At 47.2% G+C, this 19,412-nt stretch overlaps 1 protein-coding gene across 2 annotated transcripts in view; it reads right to left on the bottom strand.

The window, feature by feature from the left end:
- Positions 1-19,412, bottom strand: part of LOC133170852 (RNA binding protein fox-1 homolog 3-like) — a 118,464-nt gene that overhangs the window by 74,925 nt on the left and 24,127 nt on the right. For both annotated transcript variants that reach the window (XM_061304028.1, XM_061304029.1), the window contains exon 2: positions 16,793-16,895. In XM_061304028.1, the coding sequence (XP_061160012.1) occupies positions 16,793-16,895 (103 nt within the window). The remainder of the gene's footprint in view (positions 1-16,792; positions 16,896-19,412) is intronic.

The following is a 19,412-nucleotide window of genomic DNA, read 5'->3' as shown; positions in this document are numbered from 1 at the left end:
TTAGCATCCAAGCTACCTCCCATAAAATTAAAAGTAAAGGTCAGGCGTCTTCATTATAACTTCATTGTGATTAAATGAACACACGCACACGCACACACACACGCACACACACACGCAGACACCTTGACTCCGAGAGGCGCTCCCGCACCAGCCCTTTTGCCCTGCAAGACTTCTGACCAGGGGTGTGTCGACTTTTTTTTAAATCCTAAGTTTTTGTTTTTTTTCAAACATGCATGGTGGCAGGCACATTTATTGGAGTTTTTACTCTGCTTTGCTACGGAAAGGAAAAAGGCTTGTGAAGGTATCTATTGTTCAGCTGTTGCACTAATGATGAATTCAAGCAGTTATTTCCTACTTCCTGTTTGATAAAGCACGAGCAGAAGCAGCGACGCGGTCATCGCTATCAAGATGCGCCTGCGGTCCGGCCCGACCTGGCCCAGCTCGCCTAGCTTATGTTTGGCTGAGATAAATGTGCGAGGGAAATTGGAGAAGGCATGGAGAAAAAAAAAGGAAAAAAAAAGGAAGATGATCAAGGTCGGCGGCCGCCTTATCGCTCGCCTCATTACGAGAAAGCGCCGTCGTCAGCATGGAAGGATCTTCCAGCGGGGAGGAAATGAGGGAACGAGGAAGAGGAGGCAGAGTCAAATAGCTGCTGGTCATTGAGCTCAATTAGCGATAAGAAGTGACGAGTGTAGTGCGGCGAAGGCGACGCCGGCGTGTACGATGGCGAGCCCCGCGACCACCTCGGATTTCACCTTTGGGCACATTTACAAGCGTTCGCATCGGACGGCGCGCAAAATTGAATTAAAGTGCCACCATCAGAAAAGCTTTGACTGCTGTGACAATGTTTTAAGTGTACGTTTGCCACTCTTAGCAGTGAAAGGTCAATAAAGAGTCATGGACCTTGAATTGGTGCTCCTTTCATAATTAGAACAGCGCTTTTTTCTGCTCTATGGTTATCATCACGTTTTCAATGATAGCCTAAACGTGTCAATGTATTTTTTTTTCTATATTCATGAAATAATTTATTAGAAATTAGCATATGATATTGAATCGCTAATAGTAACCGGCAAATGAAGACACTGAATAGAATTCAAATTTCTGTTCAACTTGACTTGGGGGATGAAAGGAGACAGAAGTGCCGTCTCGAACGGCGGCAGTGTCAAAACCTACAAGCCTGTCCACTTACCCACGACGCTCAGTGACGACCCCGAGGGCGGCGTGAGGTAAAAACAAAACAAAAAAACTGGAGGCCATCGGTCACGGTGAGAGTCATAATGGCGGCACGTTTCACAGCAAAAGCGCCACTGTCGTCAAATCAATAAGTCATTAGCTTTAATGGGATAAGCACTCGCAAAACTAATTGAAAACAGCTCCATTGACTCTCGCCACGCGCCCCAATAAAAAGCCAACACCACTCAGGTTTGGGTGCTGCTGCTGGTGGAGCAACGACAACAACAACAACACAGCAAAAGTCAACAGTTGCCATGGAAACGCAGGCATTCATCGCACGTCTTTTGACTTGATGAAGCAGCATGTGGCTTCTCAGCCAAAATGAGCCGTGTGCGCCCTGTCATATAAATATAGCAAATATAGCCCTTTAAACACTATGTTAAAAAAAGTCAGTCTGGGAGGATTTCAGCTTGTTGACACAATGACGAGTGTCACATTTACGACGTATTGATTTATATTAGCCTAAAGATGAAAGAAAAAAAAAAGAAGCCGTCTGGCCCGGCACCAGCGTCTGTGTTAGCAGGTGAAGGAGTCGCTATTAACCGCCAAGCAAATTGAATGTGCAAAAGCCAAATATAAACCTTGGCATAGCAAGCCCTTAATCAGAGATGGATTCTTATCGGCAAGCGAGGGAGCGCTGCAGAAGTGGACATGTCGCTCACCCGCTTGCTCCTTCTTATCATGTTCTAAAGGCAACGAGGCAAAGGCACAATTTCTTCTTACTTGGTGGAGAACGCCCGGCAGATATGATCTGGACTTTACTTTCAACAGCTTCAAAACGCAGATAACTTGCGTAGAGGAGAGGCTTACTTGAGGCCTTGAATGCTAAGCTACAGCTAATGTGAGCCAGATAAAGTAAAATGTTCTACTCGTTAAAGAAAAAATACATTAAAAGTTACTGAGGTTTGGTTAACACCTTAACTCATTCAATGCCATCGATGAGATTAGACGTCAACTATCACGTTGTACGTTAAAAGTTACGAGGTTTGGTTGACACCCTAACTCATTCACTGCCAATTATGAGAATAGACGTCAAATATGATGTTGTACTGGTAATGAATGAGTTCAGTAATAGGGAAGGGGAAAGAGTGCTGCTTTTGGGGTTGCATTCAGTCCGGGAAAACCTCAGATGGTCTTGATGGTAAATGTTTGTCCCTCGAGTACTTTTCTATCCATCACTGCAGAAGCTTTTTCGTCTAATTACCTGAAAGTGATATTCCGTATACAGTCAGAGAAATATTGCGTCTGTCCTCCGAGTTGTGCGTGAAAGGCATAGGCTGATCTACGATGGGTAAAAGTTGAAATTTTTCAAGGCGACGTCTCTAAGGGGAGCCTGGCGCAGGTGAGGCGGCAAGGTGCTTTGCGTAAAGCGCGCCACTTCCCGGCCGTCTGTCTGCGGCGCTAATTTGATTAGCGACTGATTAAAGCCTCCCTAATGCAGTCAGCGCCGCGCCACGCTAATGTAATAGAATCACTTACGGCTAAAACAGGTTAGCTTAATTGGCGGGAGGCGCGATGTGGGATTTGCATTAAATTATTTATTTGCGACGCGGGGCGACTCGCAATTCCATTACGCGCATTAGCCGCTTGCGCAGACAATTTAGCCGCCGTGCATCGTTCAAGGATACCAAAACAAGTCGGAAGTAACTGCCAGTTTTTAGGTATTTATTTTAACACCAGAAAAGGGAGCTGATCGCCGCATGCCCTTCCAGATACTGGCAAAAGTTTAGTTATCTCCCGACACATCGGAAATAGTGAAGTGTCGCGGGAGAGGCTCGACGTTAGCATTTTTCTCATGGACGTTATCGTAGTTGAAGATCCGGCAACGCTATGCTACAAATGCGCACGTATCACAAAACCGAGTGCTGGCCACGGCGGATCTTGAGGGAACCTACTCGGAAAAAATTACACCAATGTAAGAAGGGGAAAGTAATACGAAAAGGGAGGAAAAAAGAAAAGAAAATATGAAAAACAAATTGGGGGAAATAATTTAAAATAATTAAAGTGAAAGAAATATTAAAAAAACATTTCAAACAATCAAAATAAATGACAACTAAAACAAATTAAATAGGGGAAACAATTGTTTGTTGCCATTCTTCCCTTCATGTGTTCATCCTTGCATACTACATTCATTCGTTCATTCATTCATTCATTCATTCAATCACTCGTGGGTCGGTGCCCGAGGCCCACACGCCGTCGGCTAATCTTGGGCGCCATCCTGTCAGCACGCGTTTTGGCCGCTTAAGCTAACGGCTAACCTCGTTATCAGATGCCTCTGACACATGTCTACACTTATCTTAATGAATCGGAGTCGGGATAACGTCGGTTTCGATATTTTGACGGCCCGACGTCACGTCCCTTCCACTTACTTTGCAACTGTGATCTTTTGTGATATCGCTATTGTTTTTATTGTGTTTTAAGTTTTTGTTGACAGGGTGAGAGTTTGACCTCAAGTGGAGAATTCTCTCTCTGTTTCAGTTTTTTCTGTTTCTACAGTTTAAGTTACTTCTCTTTCTACTTTTTGCCTGCTGCCTTTTTGACAGTTTATGTGTCTTCTGTTTGTGACCTTCTCAAGTGGAGAATTCTCTCTCTGTTTATTTCTGTTTTTCTACAGTTTCAGTTATTTCTCTTTCTACTTCTTCTTTCCTGCTGCCTTTTTGACAGTTTCAGTGTCTACTGTTTGAGTTTTCTACTTTTCTGCTTCTGTTTCTTGTAAAACACTTTGGAGGATTTGTGTTCTTTCCATTTCTCTTGCTACTTTTTATCCGCTTACTGCGCTCTGTGTTTGTACGGTTTGTGTTTGCAGGCTTCTAATGGCCGTCAGCTTATTGAAGTCCCAAAATGGATGGCGGCCATGATTGCGTTTTCCCGAGCGCGGCTCGGCGAATCAAAAATTCCCAACGACGTAATGGAATGAAGGAGGCAAGGAAATATCGATGAGAGAGACGGAACAGATTTCCGCACCGCTCTGATGTCGCCGCCAATCATCCGTTTATTTGCGTACGCCCGGTAAAGATTAACCTTCATTTTCATCAGTTCAGGAAATAAATTAATCAGTCAAGCTCAAGCACATCGTCACATATCAAAAATGTGTTTCATCATCTTACATGAATGTATATCATCAATGTACATTCTGCAGCAGCTCTTCAGCTCGGCTAATAAATATTTACACTTTTTCTCTCTGTTTATCTGAATGATCAAACAACATTTGCATTCACGTGACTTTGAGACTGAATTATTAATAACATCATTGATTGCATCCATAAACACGTTACCGCAATGCCATTAAAAAAAAAAAAGAATTTGCTATGTCAAGAAATCACACATTAGTTACCCCAAAATATTTGGCAAAAAAGACATAAAAATCACTAAAGTATTTATCAGGAAATACACAAATGCGAGAAAGATCGAAAAACATTTGAGCCACTATGGCAGTAGAAGTTTTGTCTGCTTGAAAGGCTCAGACAAATGGACAGTAGATTTTCTGCAAGGTCCTGCCAACTATTTGTAAACTCCACATGAAAAAGCAAATGCAACTCCTCTCACTTCCATCTTCCCTCCCGCCACCTGACCCCCCTCACCCCCCTCCCAGTAATCACCCCCGCCCCCGTCCCCTCTGTCCCTGCTTCCTCGCGTGGCTGGCTGCGTCTCACCCAGCCAGAGTGCATAAATCCGCCCCTCTTGACACTTGCAATCAACAAGGGCCGAAGTGAAGCGTGCGTAATGGCCGCTTAAGACGGGGGCGCGGGGGTTCGCCACGATTTACGGCAACAATTATAGCCCCCGCACCGGGAGAAACCCAAAGGCGGCCGGGGGTTGATCAGGAAGAAGGCTGAGACGGCGAGAAGGGAGGGGGGGGTTGCGGCCCGGGTATTTTCCGGAGTCCGTACGATGAAATGCGAGGGAATCCGTGAGAAAGGGGGGTTAGACAAGGAGAATCATCAACGCGTTACCCAAATGTCCCTCCTATCAGAATAACGTCGCTCTATTTCACACGTTTGGCTGACCCCCGATACGGATCCCGCCACCCGACGCCCCAGACGTGGTTTTAATCAACGCAACCTTTTAAAAGCCGTTAATTCTCCAGCCGTTAATTCTCCTGCCAGGAGTTTGTCGTTCTTGCATATTCTATCTTGCGCTGACAGAATTTTTTACTAATCAAAGGTGTGTTCAAATGCTCACAGTCGCTAACAAATGATATCAATTTAGTGAGACCCAAAAATGGCACCCTAGTAGCTATTAAAATGAGCTAGCTAACCAATCAAATGCTAGCAGCTATAGCCAACAACAACAACTAATTAAAAAACAACAGTGAGATGTCACAACTTTGTCCGCTGCTCCGATGTTAGCTCACGTGTCTCTGCTTTGTCAAGAAATAATCCCTCTGATGAAGGCGGAAGATTCCGCCGAAACATGTCAGGTAAATGAACCTAAAACAAATTTGTTTGATATAGAAGAACCAGAGAAGTAAGTAAGAAATAATCCCATTTTCTCATCCGTTGATTCAAATGAAGCAAGAGAATTTACATTCCTGACACTTGGAGGCCGACTTGTTAATGACATCATCGATTGCTAACTTGCAACCGAGCTTGGCTGCCATTAAGACGCCATTCGGGCAGACTTTCCGTACATCTGGAGTTTGCTAACGAGAGCGGCGGCTGTCAAAACATTAGCTACACTTCACACACTAACATGAGTCGAATCCAGAATGCTCAAAACACTTGACAAAAATATAGAAAATGACAAAACTAGACAGTCTAAAAATTAGCATAAAACAATAAAACATTTCACGTCAAGTCTAGCCAATGAAATGCGTCCACATCAGCGTTTCGACCAATCAAGTTGTATCAAATGCTAACGCCTCGTCTTCAGCCATGAACTTCCGTCCGCTGCCGCTCCGATTTGCAATTTGCAGCCGAGTGAAATCAAATTGCTGCCAATTAGCATTCCAATGAGCAAATTCATTTAGCGTCGACGCAAACAATATCGCACCGCACACTTTCAAACTTCACCTTTTTTGTTGTTGTTGTTCTTTTTTAATCTCCCTAACGTCCCAAATTGAATTACTGCCCTGAGAGGTGCGCATGCAAAGAGTCGCTCGGCCATTAGTTCTTTCATCAGGATTTGCCGAAAACAAAGTTAAGAAAACTTTACGGCGGCGAAGGGAACGAGTAATTAGACATGAAAAATATTCCCGATAATCAAATCACATTTTGCACGCCGGGCTTTGAAATGATATTAATTCAGTTCATATTCTCTCGCTCGCTTGCTCGCTCTCTCGTGCGTGTGCGTGAAATGTGTTGCCGTGACGCGGGTCCCCGGAGAGCGGATAGGAATCTAATTAAGTAAGATCAATATCAGTGTGAATTTTCTCTGTCTTTTGCAGCAGTGCGGCGACTCGCCGTCTCATTTGTCTGACTCGCCAAATCTGTGCAAATGTTTCTCTTAGAAGGTCGCTCGCTCTCTCACTAGATGGGCTACATACGCGCTAAAAAAGAAAAATATACACGCCGGCTTCGACGGGCCCCCGACGAGCCCGCTCGAAGGCTTAGCGGCTAATTAACGCAAACATGCTGAGGCTGTTGGTGTTCAACGCGCTGTGAACTCACCACCATTCTTAATGTGTTTGGAAATGTGGAACATTACCATCAAAATATTAACATTTGGATATATGGACGGTGTTCAACTTTGAAATGACTGCTAGCTAACTTTTCTCCCCCTACATTATCGTAGGGGGGGGGGAAAGTGCATGGCTATGAATAGCGTCTGTACAAACTTTCCGTTTCTTTGCTGGTCCCTTTTTCAGGGTGAATCGTGGATGATGTTATTCAATCAGAGCAAAGCAGCCTCTCAGAGACAGGAAGTAAGAGCGCTTCTGCTAATCGACGACATTCCAGCTCGACTCGCAGCCAGGAAACGCTGACTCGGCACCTAAAATGAAGATGAGCCAAATGTCCCACGTTTTTCCCGCCACCGAGCGTTACGTTAATTAGCGGCGTCGTGGCTCGTAAATCCAACCGGCTTTAAAATAATGGAGTGAAGTCATATTTGGCATGTGCGTTAAAAGGATTCCTTTGATGAAGTGACCTGTCGTGTGAGGGGAGAGTGAAACGGGGATAGCGCTCATAAATCCCGCCGCACCTGAAGCCAGCGCCGCCGTCCGTCAGCCGCCGCATTCGGGTCCCCGGACGCACATTCTGGCCGTCATAAATTTGTGGCGGGTGAGACGGCGGGCCCGCCCCTCCGTCAAGTGTCAGCGAGCGCCACCCCCTCGGGCCGGGCTTCATATTAGCCGCCGCCCTCCTCCGGGTTCTGACCGATTTGCTTGGGGGATTCCGACGCTGACACTTTATTGACGGGAGGCGCTGCTCCGACCAAATTACAGCCGCCTCAAAGTCCCATAACATATATGTTGTTTTAATTCCGTATGTGCGTGTGCGCCTCATTATGGGATGGCAAGGGACACGTCGCCCACCTATTTCGCACGGCTCCCACCAGACGGCAAATTGCTAAAACCTTTGACAAACAATTTATTAATTGACATCCAGGCACTTCAATTTTCCTCAAATTTGGACCGGTTATGTAAAGGCGTTAAAATAAAATGATGGAATTATTTATTCAGTGACAAAATGCAACCAAAATCCGATCACCCAAACACATCCATCAAGTGAGGACCAACAATAATTAGAGGCACCTTTACAATAGTACACACACACACACACACACAACTGTCCCCACCCGCCCGTCGCCGCTGTTAAGAGCCTCTTGAGCGAGCGCTTGTGTGCATTCAGCACATTTGGGGCCGGCTGGATATTGGAAATGTCAGGACATTTACTCTTGCTTATGCGCGCCACCACTGAGCTGCCGTAGCGTCGTCGCTGGCGTAACCCCGCATGTATTATTCATGGTGGACGTGCCCTACTCGACACGCTCGGTGTTCCGTAAACGCGCTAAATTATGAAGGCGCTACCCCAAACTTTTCCGCATTGTTGCCCAAACAATGCCAATTTCATTTTGCCAAGAATGTCTCAAATTCCTTGCTAAAGATGGCTGGCTCGCCTCGTCCTAGTACATGTAGCAAGGGTTAAATCATGGACATGTGTTGCAGTGACAGACCACAAGGGGCAGCAGTTGGTGGGCGGCACCGGTAAGGATTACACAAAACTACAACCCCACAACGTCACCTGTTTGATACAAAACTGTGTCGCGGTCCCAATTGCTCGTAAGGTAACAAACCTGTGTGAGAGACACTGGAGTCAACTTTGTCTGATTTTTTTTTTCTTTTTTTAATTTAAGATGTGGTAAAGTTAAGGTAAAGACCAAGGATGTGTAATTCAGGTTCGGGACGCTTAGCAGCAGTTAGTGTTTTGTGAAAAATGATGAACATCCTGTTGATGTCAAGTGCCGTGAGCTGCGGTCTTCAAGGACGACGCCCCCTTTCGCTCTCTTAATGGGCCATGGCGGTGGCCTTGCCTGAAGCGTGAGGGCGACGACAACAATGAAGAAAGCATCCTTTCACCTCCGCAACCGTCTTGCTAAAGAAAAGTCTGAGGTGCTGAAAAGCAGCACACTTTCCATCATGGCAGCCATTTGTTAATCCGTTATTTCAGCCAGCACCGTTTGACCAGGATGGAGGACCTAAAAGTTGGCGACTCCATTTGGAAACTGAATACCTAAGAACCCTAATATATAGTATATATATAGTACATACGCATATATGCATTTATGCAATGATATGTATGCATCTACGATATATATGTGATCGGAATACGCCGGCCACAACCTTTAATAAGTCTCGCATACATTAGCTAACGTGCCAGCCCAGACTTGAATATGCTGCAGTCGGCCTTGACACGTCACAGATAACCTTAATGGGGTGGCCGTAATCTGGGGCCATCTGCTGAGCGTGTGGTGCCGCGGCGCCAGCGTTTCCTAATCGCGGCCACGCTCGTCACGTTGATGGAGAAATTTGATGAACACCGCCCATTTGGGCGGAATTCCGTCGAGTCAGGGCTCCCAGATGAGGAACGGGGGCGGGGACGGGAGATGTTGGAGGTCACGGCGTTAACAAATGTCGTCTCATCACAATTAAAATACCTCGCAGATGATTTCATTAGCGGCGAATGGAGACGTTGTTAGACTTTTGATTGATTTTTGGGGAGGCGGGACAGGATGATTGTTGGATTTTTCTGTTGTGAACGTTCGCTCCTTTGACTCTTAATGTGTGGCGCAAATTCACGGCAAGAAATTCATCGACGTGCCGTCAACTTGCCGGTTGATGAAAATCTTGTTGGCCGCACATTCCGACTGACGTTATTAATGTGTCTCATTCCTCTGTGACCTCCATCAAGGTAAAAGTCATTTAGTACAAAAGTACTAAATTTTGCGTAGGGCTCCAAACCAAAAGCTTAGCTTGAAAACCAAATTTTAACCCTGACTTGGAACCCAAAGCTAGGCTTGAAACCCCCAAACTTGAAACCCTAGCTTGACAATAAATAGCAGCTCTTTCCGCCTACTCGTATCTTGTTTTCTCTTTGACGACGTTGCCATCGGATCTTGATTAAGTCATCTTTTTGCCCCGCCCTCCAACTCGTCCCGCGGGCGACCCCGGCGGACTTTGAAGTGTGTCACTGCTAAGCGAGGTCGACAGGCCGCCAGATGAAAGTCTTGTCATTCATTTGCCTCTGACAATCTGCGTATGCTAATCCTCCAGCGCCTTTTGCTCAATTTAGAGGACCGGCCTGCCGGGTGCGTACTCCAAAACTCCCGGAGGGCCGTTTAGTGAGAGGGAGGGGGAGTCGGTGTCCCGAATCAGGCGAGGTCCTGGCTGGGCTTCAATGCAAATGTCTGACATTGAGCGCAAATGGAAAGTGGCAAACTATAGCGGAACCTTGAACCTTAATATGCCGGGCCCCCAAAGTGGTAACGTTTGGCATTTAAACCTTAATAAGCCACACGTGACTTTAATATGTAAGCTTCATATACTGTAGCACATCATGCATTAATATGCCCCTAATTATGCCACATGTGGCATTAGTATGCCACACGTAACCTTAACATGTCGCCTTAATATGCCACGCCCCAAAAGCGGTGCCATTTAAACATTAATAAGTGACACGCAAGCGCAATATGCCATATGTGGTGTCGTTTAAGCCTTAATAAGCCGCATAGAACCCGAGGAAATATTGGACGTATTATCGTCGTGCCTTTGAGAGGCGGAGCTTGATGAGATTGGGTGTGCCCATTTTGGTTGCAATTTACTGTTTGATAAACGGCTCTCCTTAAGCCACCTGTTTGCGGAAAATGCAGTTCAACTGTGTTCCAAGTTCGACAATGCCGTGTTTGAAGTCTTTCTCCAAAAGTACTTTGAGATGACGAATCAACTCCGGATGGCGGCAAGCATTGAATGGCGCCGCCAAGGTCAAGTGTCCGTCACCTGGCAACCGAGCGGCACGTGGGAAAGGCGCGTCAATGGAATCCGCCCGCCTTTGAGCGGCGCAGACGCGCAGTTAGCTTGGCGAGTATTCAGCCGGGCTATTTAGAGAGGAATAATTGCGCCGTATTGGATTCGCCTTGGATGGATTTCACCCAGGCCACCGATACGTTCAATAGTGGACGCCCGCGTAGATCAATGCCAAATCCATCCGGCTCCGCATCTGGCTTATTGCTTGCTGCTGTTGTTTTCCAGCAAGAAGGGGCACAAAAGATGGAGAACATCTGCTCGGCCGCAACCGATCCCGACAGCAGTAACCTCAAAAATAATCATAAAAATGGAACAAAACAAGGTCGGCAAACGGCGAAGAAATGTGAGATGACCATAGGCTGCAGCTGCTCTTTGCTGGTTGCCAAAAAAGAAATAAACGGGTTTATGTGGAGCGACGGTCCAAGGACCTCTTTCAAGATCAAAGAAGGAGAACTGTCGATTTACACCAATTGGGAAACAAGTCCAAAACGGATGAGCGAGGACGTATGGCAAAAAGACGCCATTCCATGTTGGCGTTCCGACGTGGGGACGCCATTTTACGGCGTCGACGTTCGATCCCAGCTGCCCTTTAAAACATTGAGCCTCTCCGCACCACTGCCGCTGCAGCTTATGAATACCGGCGGACGCTTATTGGCACACGAGACACTTTCACCGATAGGTCACCTGCTTGACCCCCGCCGTTCGTTCATACGGTCACACATTAATAAGAGTGATACATCACCTTTTGTGAACATTTAAGGAATTTGGCAGAATTAAACCACCATTGCACAGATTCTGTATCCAGGAATCCTCATTGCCGTCTGAACCACCAAGATACACCCCCCCTCTCCCTCATATTTTATTGTGGTCATAAAACTTCACTCTCCGACAATCTGACAAAAATGGAGTTCGCCTTCTCTACTTCTCTAAGTGCTGCAAAAAAACACCATGACATCATCAGCCACTGGTTGACCTCAACGTGACTTTCATCGCATTAGTCTTGACTTTGAAGAAAAATCGGAAGTGGTGGTGGCGCACACACACACACACACACACGCAAATGCACACGGTGTGGCTCACATTTAGCAAGCGCCACCCACACAACACACATCGCCCAGGGCACCAAAGGCCACAACACAAACAAACTCATTTGTAACCTGCCTTGACATACACACACACACACGCTCGCACACAAGCAAAGCTAACACAACCCCCCGCGTGTTTATCACGGTCTCTCCGGGAGAAGGATCATAATGTCAGGCGTGTAGCGCCGGGCGATCTATACGTGTCGCCGTTGCCATATCTATTGATGCCATTTAGCCGGCGTGTTAGCCGCAGCGGCGGCGCAGGTAAATGTCAAGAGTAGCGCCCGCCCGGCTCTTCCCAGTGCGTAATTGAACTCCCAGGTGTTGCCGGACTCTCAAGCGCGTCCGCGCGCCAGGGCTCAACTTCATTCAAAAACGACCAAAAAATATGAAGTATTAAACTTTACTGGACATATTTGATGAAATAGAACAAATAGAAGTACAGAAATTTATTTCCTGAAAATGACCAATTTTTCATGAGAAATGTATTTTTATAAATATGCTAAATTCTTAAACTTTTTAATCTGTCAATAATGGAATTGTGTGCACTTTTGCTTGGTCTCTAACCCCAAACAAATATGGAGGGCTCGTGTAACAACAAATGACAAGCTTCACTTTGTCACAATAGCCAAGAACCTTCCCCCCACACAAACACACACACTTCTTAGCGTACTTTGTGAGCCGAGGAAGAGCTGACTCTGCCATTTTTCTACCTCTTGAAAAAAAAAGTAGCCGCTGTCAGGATGACAAATGAGGGGAAAGCGCGCATGGCGGTGCGGGCCTGAGCGGGCAATGGCGTTGTAGCGACCCGAACGCGCATTCGGCCGCTTCCTACTTCCCCCCTCTCCCACCTCAACAATTAGCAAAATGCTAGTGATTAGTGACGAAAATATATATTCAACTGTTTTGTCGGAAGCATAAACCTTTTTCCCCAGAATTACACTTTTTTTCAGGAATATGTCATTTTACATAAATATTTAGTTTGTTTTCTGAAACTGTGCTTGTTTTTGTCTAAATGTTTGAAGTTGTTAATTTGACATATGGGTCACAAATTTAGGGTTCGCATTTTTTTGTGTTGTTTCAAACTAACTGTTGGATATGTCTCAGTTAAGAGCGTAAAAACCTGACAAGCGAGTTTGCCGTTTCTGTTCCGTCCTTGACGCGCTCACTCTCTCATCCTTCTTTTGTTGCCGTTGAAGCTTTTGTTAGCTTTTGCTTACGGCGACAAAGTCCCGCAGGCATCTTGCAGATAAGAGTCGCAAAAGGCGGCCGTGGAGGAGCTCGGCAAACTTACTGCGCCGGATCAATTACAACGCAATTACAATGGGACAGAAATACAAGCCGGGCCGAGCTTCTGTCGGCACCGATCCCAAAAGATAAGACATTGAGGGATGGTCCCCGGGAACGTCGCCCTGATGTCAATAAACTTTCCCTTGTCTTCATCGGGGAGGGCGGGGCGAAGGCATCAGACATTCCCGGGCGGGAAAGACAAATTGGGGGGGTCAGCAGTTTATAATTATTATTTTTTTTAATCTGTCAACAAGAGATGAAAGACTGATGTGACTTAGCAAGATGCTAACCCTGCTTAACTCTGTGAATTGAAGAAAGAGCTACTTGGCGTTAGCCCTGCGGCAGCTTCGTCTGCTGTCATTTAGCAACATGCTAACTCAGACATCAAAATAGCCTAACACCTGTTTGGAACCTGAATTTGAAACCTTGTACAAAATCCCAACTGAGGCTTGAAAGGCAGGCGACGTTCCTGAGATGTGCGGTTAGAAGCACAGCGACAGCATCGACCGCTGTCAGTTAGCAGCATGCTAAAGAGTGTATTAGGGATTAGAGGGGATTAGCGCTATCAGATCACTGGAGGGTTATCAGTGGTGGCGGCAACATAGAGATGGCGCACCCCCACCGCCTCTCGCGCACCACGGCAGCCGCCCGGCGACCGACCGCAGGCTCCCCGACGTCCTCGCCGCGTCCGCTTATTAACCCATTAAAGCGGGGCGATTTACGAGTTTGGACAAACAATTAAAGGCTGTGATTTTTATTAGTGCCGTGACGGTGCACCTCCCCCACTCGACACCGGCAAAGTTAAAACCCCCGCCGGCCGACCCCGCTTGGAATATTACCGTGATTTAGGATGCAAACGCAGCGTGCGTTAAGAGCTCGCAGATTTTATTCCGAGCGCGCCCCGACACAAAACCAATTTAGCAGCCATTGATCGCTTTTCACGCAATTAGATTTCCATTGATGGGAAAAAGTACAAGCCCGCTTGGATGAGGGTCCCTGGGGTTTGCAGGGCCGCGTCGCCTTTGTGATTTGCGCGTTTATTCGAGACGTCTGAGCAACCCCGACCGCGCACATCATGCAGCCGGCATGGCAAAGCGACAAAGCGTCACGTAAAATATCCGTCACTACCGCTTTGTTTATGCCAAGTCGGCTCATTTTCTACATTGCTGAATATTGAGCGTTTCTCAGGGCTGGCCGGGCCCGTTGGCGGCATCCCACCAATGGTGGGTTTGGAGGAGCACCCTTGGTGCAGCTCAATTGCACAAGGGTCAGTAAACATATTGTGGACTAACAGTCAAAAGTACCAGAACTCGGGTAGCAAGCAGATGAGGGCAAAAGCGGGCCTGAGCCGGCCGGCAGTTTTCGGGCCCACTTTGATTCCCCCATGCTCCCCGAGCGACTACTTCATTATTCCGAGTATGCGGCGCGGGTGAAAGGGCGGCGAGTGGATTCAAGACATAAAAGGGGAACACGGAATGCCATTAATGCCAAAGTAGGGAGTAATTCCCGCCGCGCTCCCAAAGGAAATCCGGCGCACGACCAAAGCCGGAGGATTTTGACAAATGCCTTCCTCGACAGCGGCAAAGGAGACAAATGTTACATTTAAAGAGAAATACTTAATTTCCGCTTTTGGTGACTCGCAGCAGATATCATTAATCAGCCGGAGGAGGGCGTGTTGTAGGGTGTGGGGGAGTTGCGTGATGGGGGGGGGCAAGTATGCTCAGTGAGCCCGCTAAGCGCCAGATGATCGCCTCCTTCCACTCAATCCATCAAGTGTGATTGGAGAAAGAAAAGGTTGGGAAAAAAAGAGTAATTACTCGGGCGGCAGCGGTGGCGGCTCGTTGAGGTGTTCCCGCGACAAGTTGAAGCCCGTTTATCACACGTGACTTGACGCCCGACAAATAAGACACGCGAGTCAAGCGGAGGCAAAGTTGACTCTCAAATTAACGACTTTGAACGTGTTGGGCTGGGGGGGGGGGGATATTATTATTAGCGACCCCTCCCCCCCTCAAAAAGTGAAAGTGGGGGGCGGGGCCGCCATTCAAGTTGATGTATGATCCCCGTTGGCCGAAGCGTGGCGGGTGATTGCAAAGTGACGCCTCTTTAAACGGTGTAATGAGCCGGAGAGGACGCCACCCCGTGGGAAAAAAATGCTATCCGTCGCACCGCCACCTCGAGACTCGATTTTTGTTATTTTATAGAACAATTCGACTGGAAAGTCCTCAATGTGACGAAGACGGTCGACATAATTACGTAGGACCCGAACGATATGGATTGTTTTTTTAGACCGATGCCAATTCCGATATTTGGCAGAATAAAATTATCTAATTGATGAATTTAATACATAATGAAGAATAACCTTTGTTTGGTCAAGTGTAAAATGGTTCCCTCGCCAAACGTCAACAGGCTAACAACGGATGGTGACTTGATATCGGAAGTTGTCACAAAACGGATGGCGGCGGCGCTACTCGGAGCTACTTCAGTAGCGGAGAAGAAAGACAGCGCACTTCTTTGATATTTGTACTGTTAAATCAAAGGCGAGGGGTCGCCAAGGGACGGCCGCCACGTCGGTGACACGTTGGAGTGCGGCAACAACGAGCGCGTTCGGGCTTCCGGCAAGGAGAGCGAGACAATTAAATAGTGGCCGGCCGGCCGGCCGGTCTGCTGGCACTTTCTTCTCGGTGGCGTTTAAAATCAATTCATTCAGCGGACTGCTGACACAGCCTGGCCCGGAGAGCCCAGGATTTATGGCTCCCTCTAATGGGCATGCTCCGAAGCAAAGTCCTGCCGTCAGCACTTTCCCACCAGCGCCGCCAGCCAGCGAGCGGGCGACCCATCGTCCGCCGCGCTCCTTCGCCTCCCTCTGCGCCGACGGCTGCTCTTAAAGGCGCAGGCGCGCCATTACGTCCGGTTGGTTGACATCATAGCAAGACGAGATTATTAAAGGCTGCACAGGGCAACAGACAAGACCTCAGCAAACTTTCAGGATATAAATGTCAGTGCTGACCCAAACGCACTCACAATTTGAGATCCACTGAAATTTTGAGTCATCGAGCATGATAAGGAACTCGTCGATAGTCTTCCTCCCAAACATGTGAGGACTGTCGTCGGGGGCGGCCAAAATGCAGCCTCCCGGCAACACGCGCTGGCGCCGCTCCGTCATTACGGCGATGGCGGCAATAAGAGATAATTAGACCGCTTCAAAACGGTCGTTGCGACCCGCTCCCTATGAGAAGGCGAGCAAATGGAGGCGGAACCTCGCCGCCACCTGCTCCACGGCGCCGCCGAGGCCGGGCAGCAGCGGGGGAACCGTGACGGCGAAGCGGCGCCCGGGGGCGCGTGGCGCACATTAGCGACAATATGGCCACACACGGGGGGGTTTGCGGCGAAGCGCAGCCGTTACGAAAGCGCGGCCACCCGAGTGGGACTCTGTTTTGTCGACGGGCGCTGGCGGACAAAATACTGCAGCAACATGACAATATGATCTGTCACACTTTTACATTTAGCAATGTATTAAAATGAATTAATCAACTAACAATTTTAGTTTTATCACTGGCCAAAATCCAGTCACAAGTTCACTCAAAATATTTTAATTTGTTACAGACCAAAATGATAGATTCTGAGAGACCAAAATCCAGTCACACTGGACATTGTCATCATACACAGTTTGTTTCTCAACATTATGCGACACAATGGCGGGGTTTTGGGGGGGGGGTCCTACCTGCCCAGCTGGGGGTCTCCATGTACAGGTAAAGATGGTCGGGCTGAGGCTGTGTCACTGAACTCTCTGCTGGTGCGTCGACCTCACGATGGGATGAAGAAGCCTGAAAACAGCGTAAGTTTAGTTGACTTCATGACAACGCGTTGGCTCACTAGCTTAGCAATTGAAAGAATCGGATGCTAGCTGTCCACTAATTGAAATGATCATAAAGCGAGTCTGACTTTATTTTATTGGGCTGGGCAATATAGCCTTCATTAAAATCAGACATTTTTGCACCTATGAATTTGAAAAAAATAGAAAAACATTGCATTTGAGAGGGAGAGAGCTTGTTGCTGAACATAGCGCACGTGTCAGCATTCACGTGCACGCTGCTGGTGTTTTTTTTTTTTTTTTCTGCTGACTCGGGATGTCGGCGGTCCGCAGCCTGGCTCCGGCCCAGAAGTCCTGCCGCTGAACCGCGACTAAGAGAGCCAACGAAACATCGATTTCATCTCGGCAAAACTCTACTCTATACAAACACACACGCAAAAACGCCCAGCATGCACCAAAGTAATTTGTCATTTATCAAAAGTAATTAAAAGCAATTCCGTTCCCACCGCTTGATTGGGGATTGACTAATTGTCAAGCAAGGGGGATAAATAAAAGAGGGCCGGGATGAATGTTGCAGGAGGAACAGCTAAAAAAAGGAGGGGCCAGACATCTGCCTCGACATGATTAGCAAACACGTGCGCGTACACCGTCAACCCACAGGCGCTAAATAATATATTAGTGCTAGCATATTGACCGGCAAGCTTAAAAGGCTGCGCGGAAGCCAAAGTGGTGACGCGAGGTGATGCTTGCCACCGCGTGCGCTAAAAAGTCACATCGCTGTGCTCGGATAGCAACAAAGCCAACAAAGTCCGCGTCTGGGCCGCTAACAACCTTCGGAAGGCCCGGTCGGCTTCCGTCAGTCGGGAATTAAAATGTCAGGATTGATTCCAAGCGAGGCGGCTTGAGGAGCGCGTGGTTTGACTTCTCTTCATTTTGTCCCATTCGATCGTTAGCAGACGGGGGGAAAAAAGTCAAACGGTGGCGGCTGACATACGATGGCCACTAGGGGGCCCAGTCTCATTTTCAAACAGGTAGAAATAAAATCTTCCAACGGAATTTGGTGCGCTGCTTCCGAAGGACGAACGGCTTAACTTTGGATCCAAATCAGCAAACAGCAAATGTAATGGACTTCTTCTCTAAACATGTTCCAAAATGTCCTTGGAAGTCAGATGAGCGGCGCAAGGATGAACGGATTAACTTTTGATCAAGATCAGCTAACAAGAAATTTTAGCGACATTCCTCCGAGACTTATTCAATGATAGCCGTCGTACAAAAATGATCAGATTTTATAACGTGACAGATATTGAACTGAATCTGTTGACGTGTATGTGCCGCTTTTGGGAACAAGTCAAGGACGCACAAATGAACTTTTCATCAGAAGAAATTTCTTTGACATTGTTTCCGTCATTTTTTAAAGTAAACTCCAGATTTGTTTCTTAAAACATACCCAAAAAGATTTTCCGCACTCCAACCGATGACTTGCGACGGCGATGAAAAGCTAATCGATATTCCAGAAAATCAATTCTGAGCCCGCCGTTAAATGTCGACATTTTTAGACCGCTCCATCAAATTGAAGAACAATAAAACCATCCAGAGGAGCACCGGGAGCAAAGGCTTTTATTGCGACCGTCGACTTGTTACGTTCTCTAAGAAAATGGAAACCTGTTTATTGTGTGTGCGGCATTGTATGAATACTTGAATTGACTTGTTTGTCTTCATCTTTTTACTGCTTTACCATGTGCTTATTGATGCTTTAATTCTGCTCATTGATCCTTCCATGCCGCCAATTAGCACTTTATTTCTGCCGATTAATTAGTATCGATGGCGTACACCGAGCTTATTCTTGCGTTCGCTTTATCTGCGCTTGGCTTGGTCTGATTATTGGTTCTGCTTTTGGATGCTTTAAGTGAGCCACGACTCGCTCACGTCGCCTCGTCTTCGGGGACGAGAGCCTCGAGGAGGCCCCGCGGAGCACTTCAAGTACGAAGTACGCGACCGAACGGCGGAAGGAGGGGAGGCCCCTTCCCAAAACATTTACGAGGCCTCAAATATCTGACGACAGCCCTCGTCGCGTTTCGACTTGAATGCCAGAAATTCATCGCCCCATTTATTATTTTAATAGCAGTCATTTTTGGCGGCGTCCTCCCCCAAAGCGTTGATTTATGGCGGCGGCAGCAAGTGACAGGCAAACGGGATTTATCGGAATGTTTGCACCAGGTAGCCCGCCGCCGTATTTCAGCCTTTCACTGACACGCCATTAAAAAACGCCGCTGATTAAACAACCACTCTGCTGCCCCCACCCAAAAAAAAACTGACAGCCTTCATGGGGACAGGTTGGAGGGTGGGGGGGGATTGGACACACAGTTTTTTTTCATTAACCCAAATCTAGTTTGACCCCTGGTTTAAATAAAAATTAAAAAAAAGGCTTTTTTTTGCACAGTTACTTTGCCCATTTGTTTTGAGTGTAATTCCACAGTCAACCACTATTTGGCTTGACACTAAAGAGTGAAAATAGAAAGTGTTTCAAGAT

Source organism: Syngnathus typhle, linkage group LG17, assembly GCF_033458585.1.
Source record: "Syngnathus typhle isolate RoL2023-S1 ecotype Sweden linkage group LG17, RoL_Styp_1.0, whole genome shotgun sequence".
NCBI lineage: Eukaryota > Metazoa > Chordata > Actinopteri > Syngnathiformes > Syngnathidae > Syngnathus > Syngnathus typhle.
The sequence above is the reverse complement of the archived record's forward strand: the minus strand, read 5'-3'. Positions and strand labels throughout refer to the sequence as shown.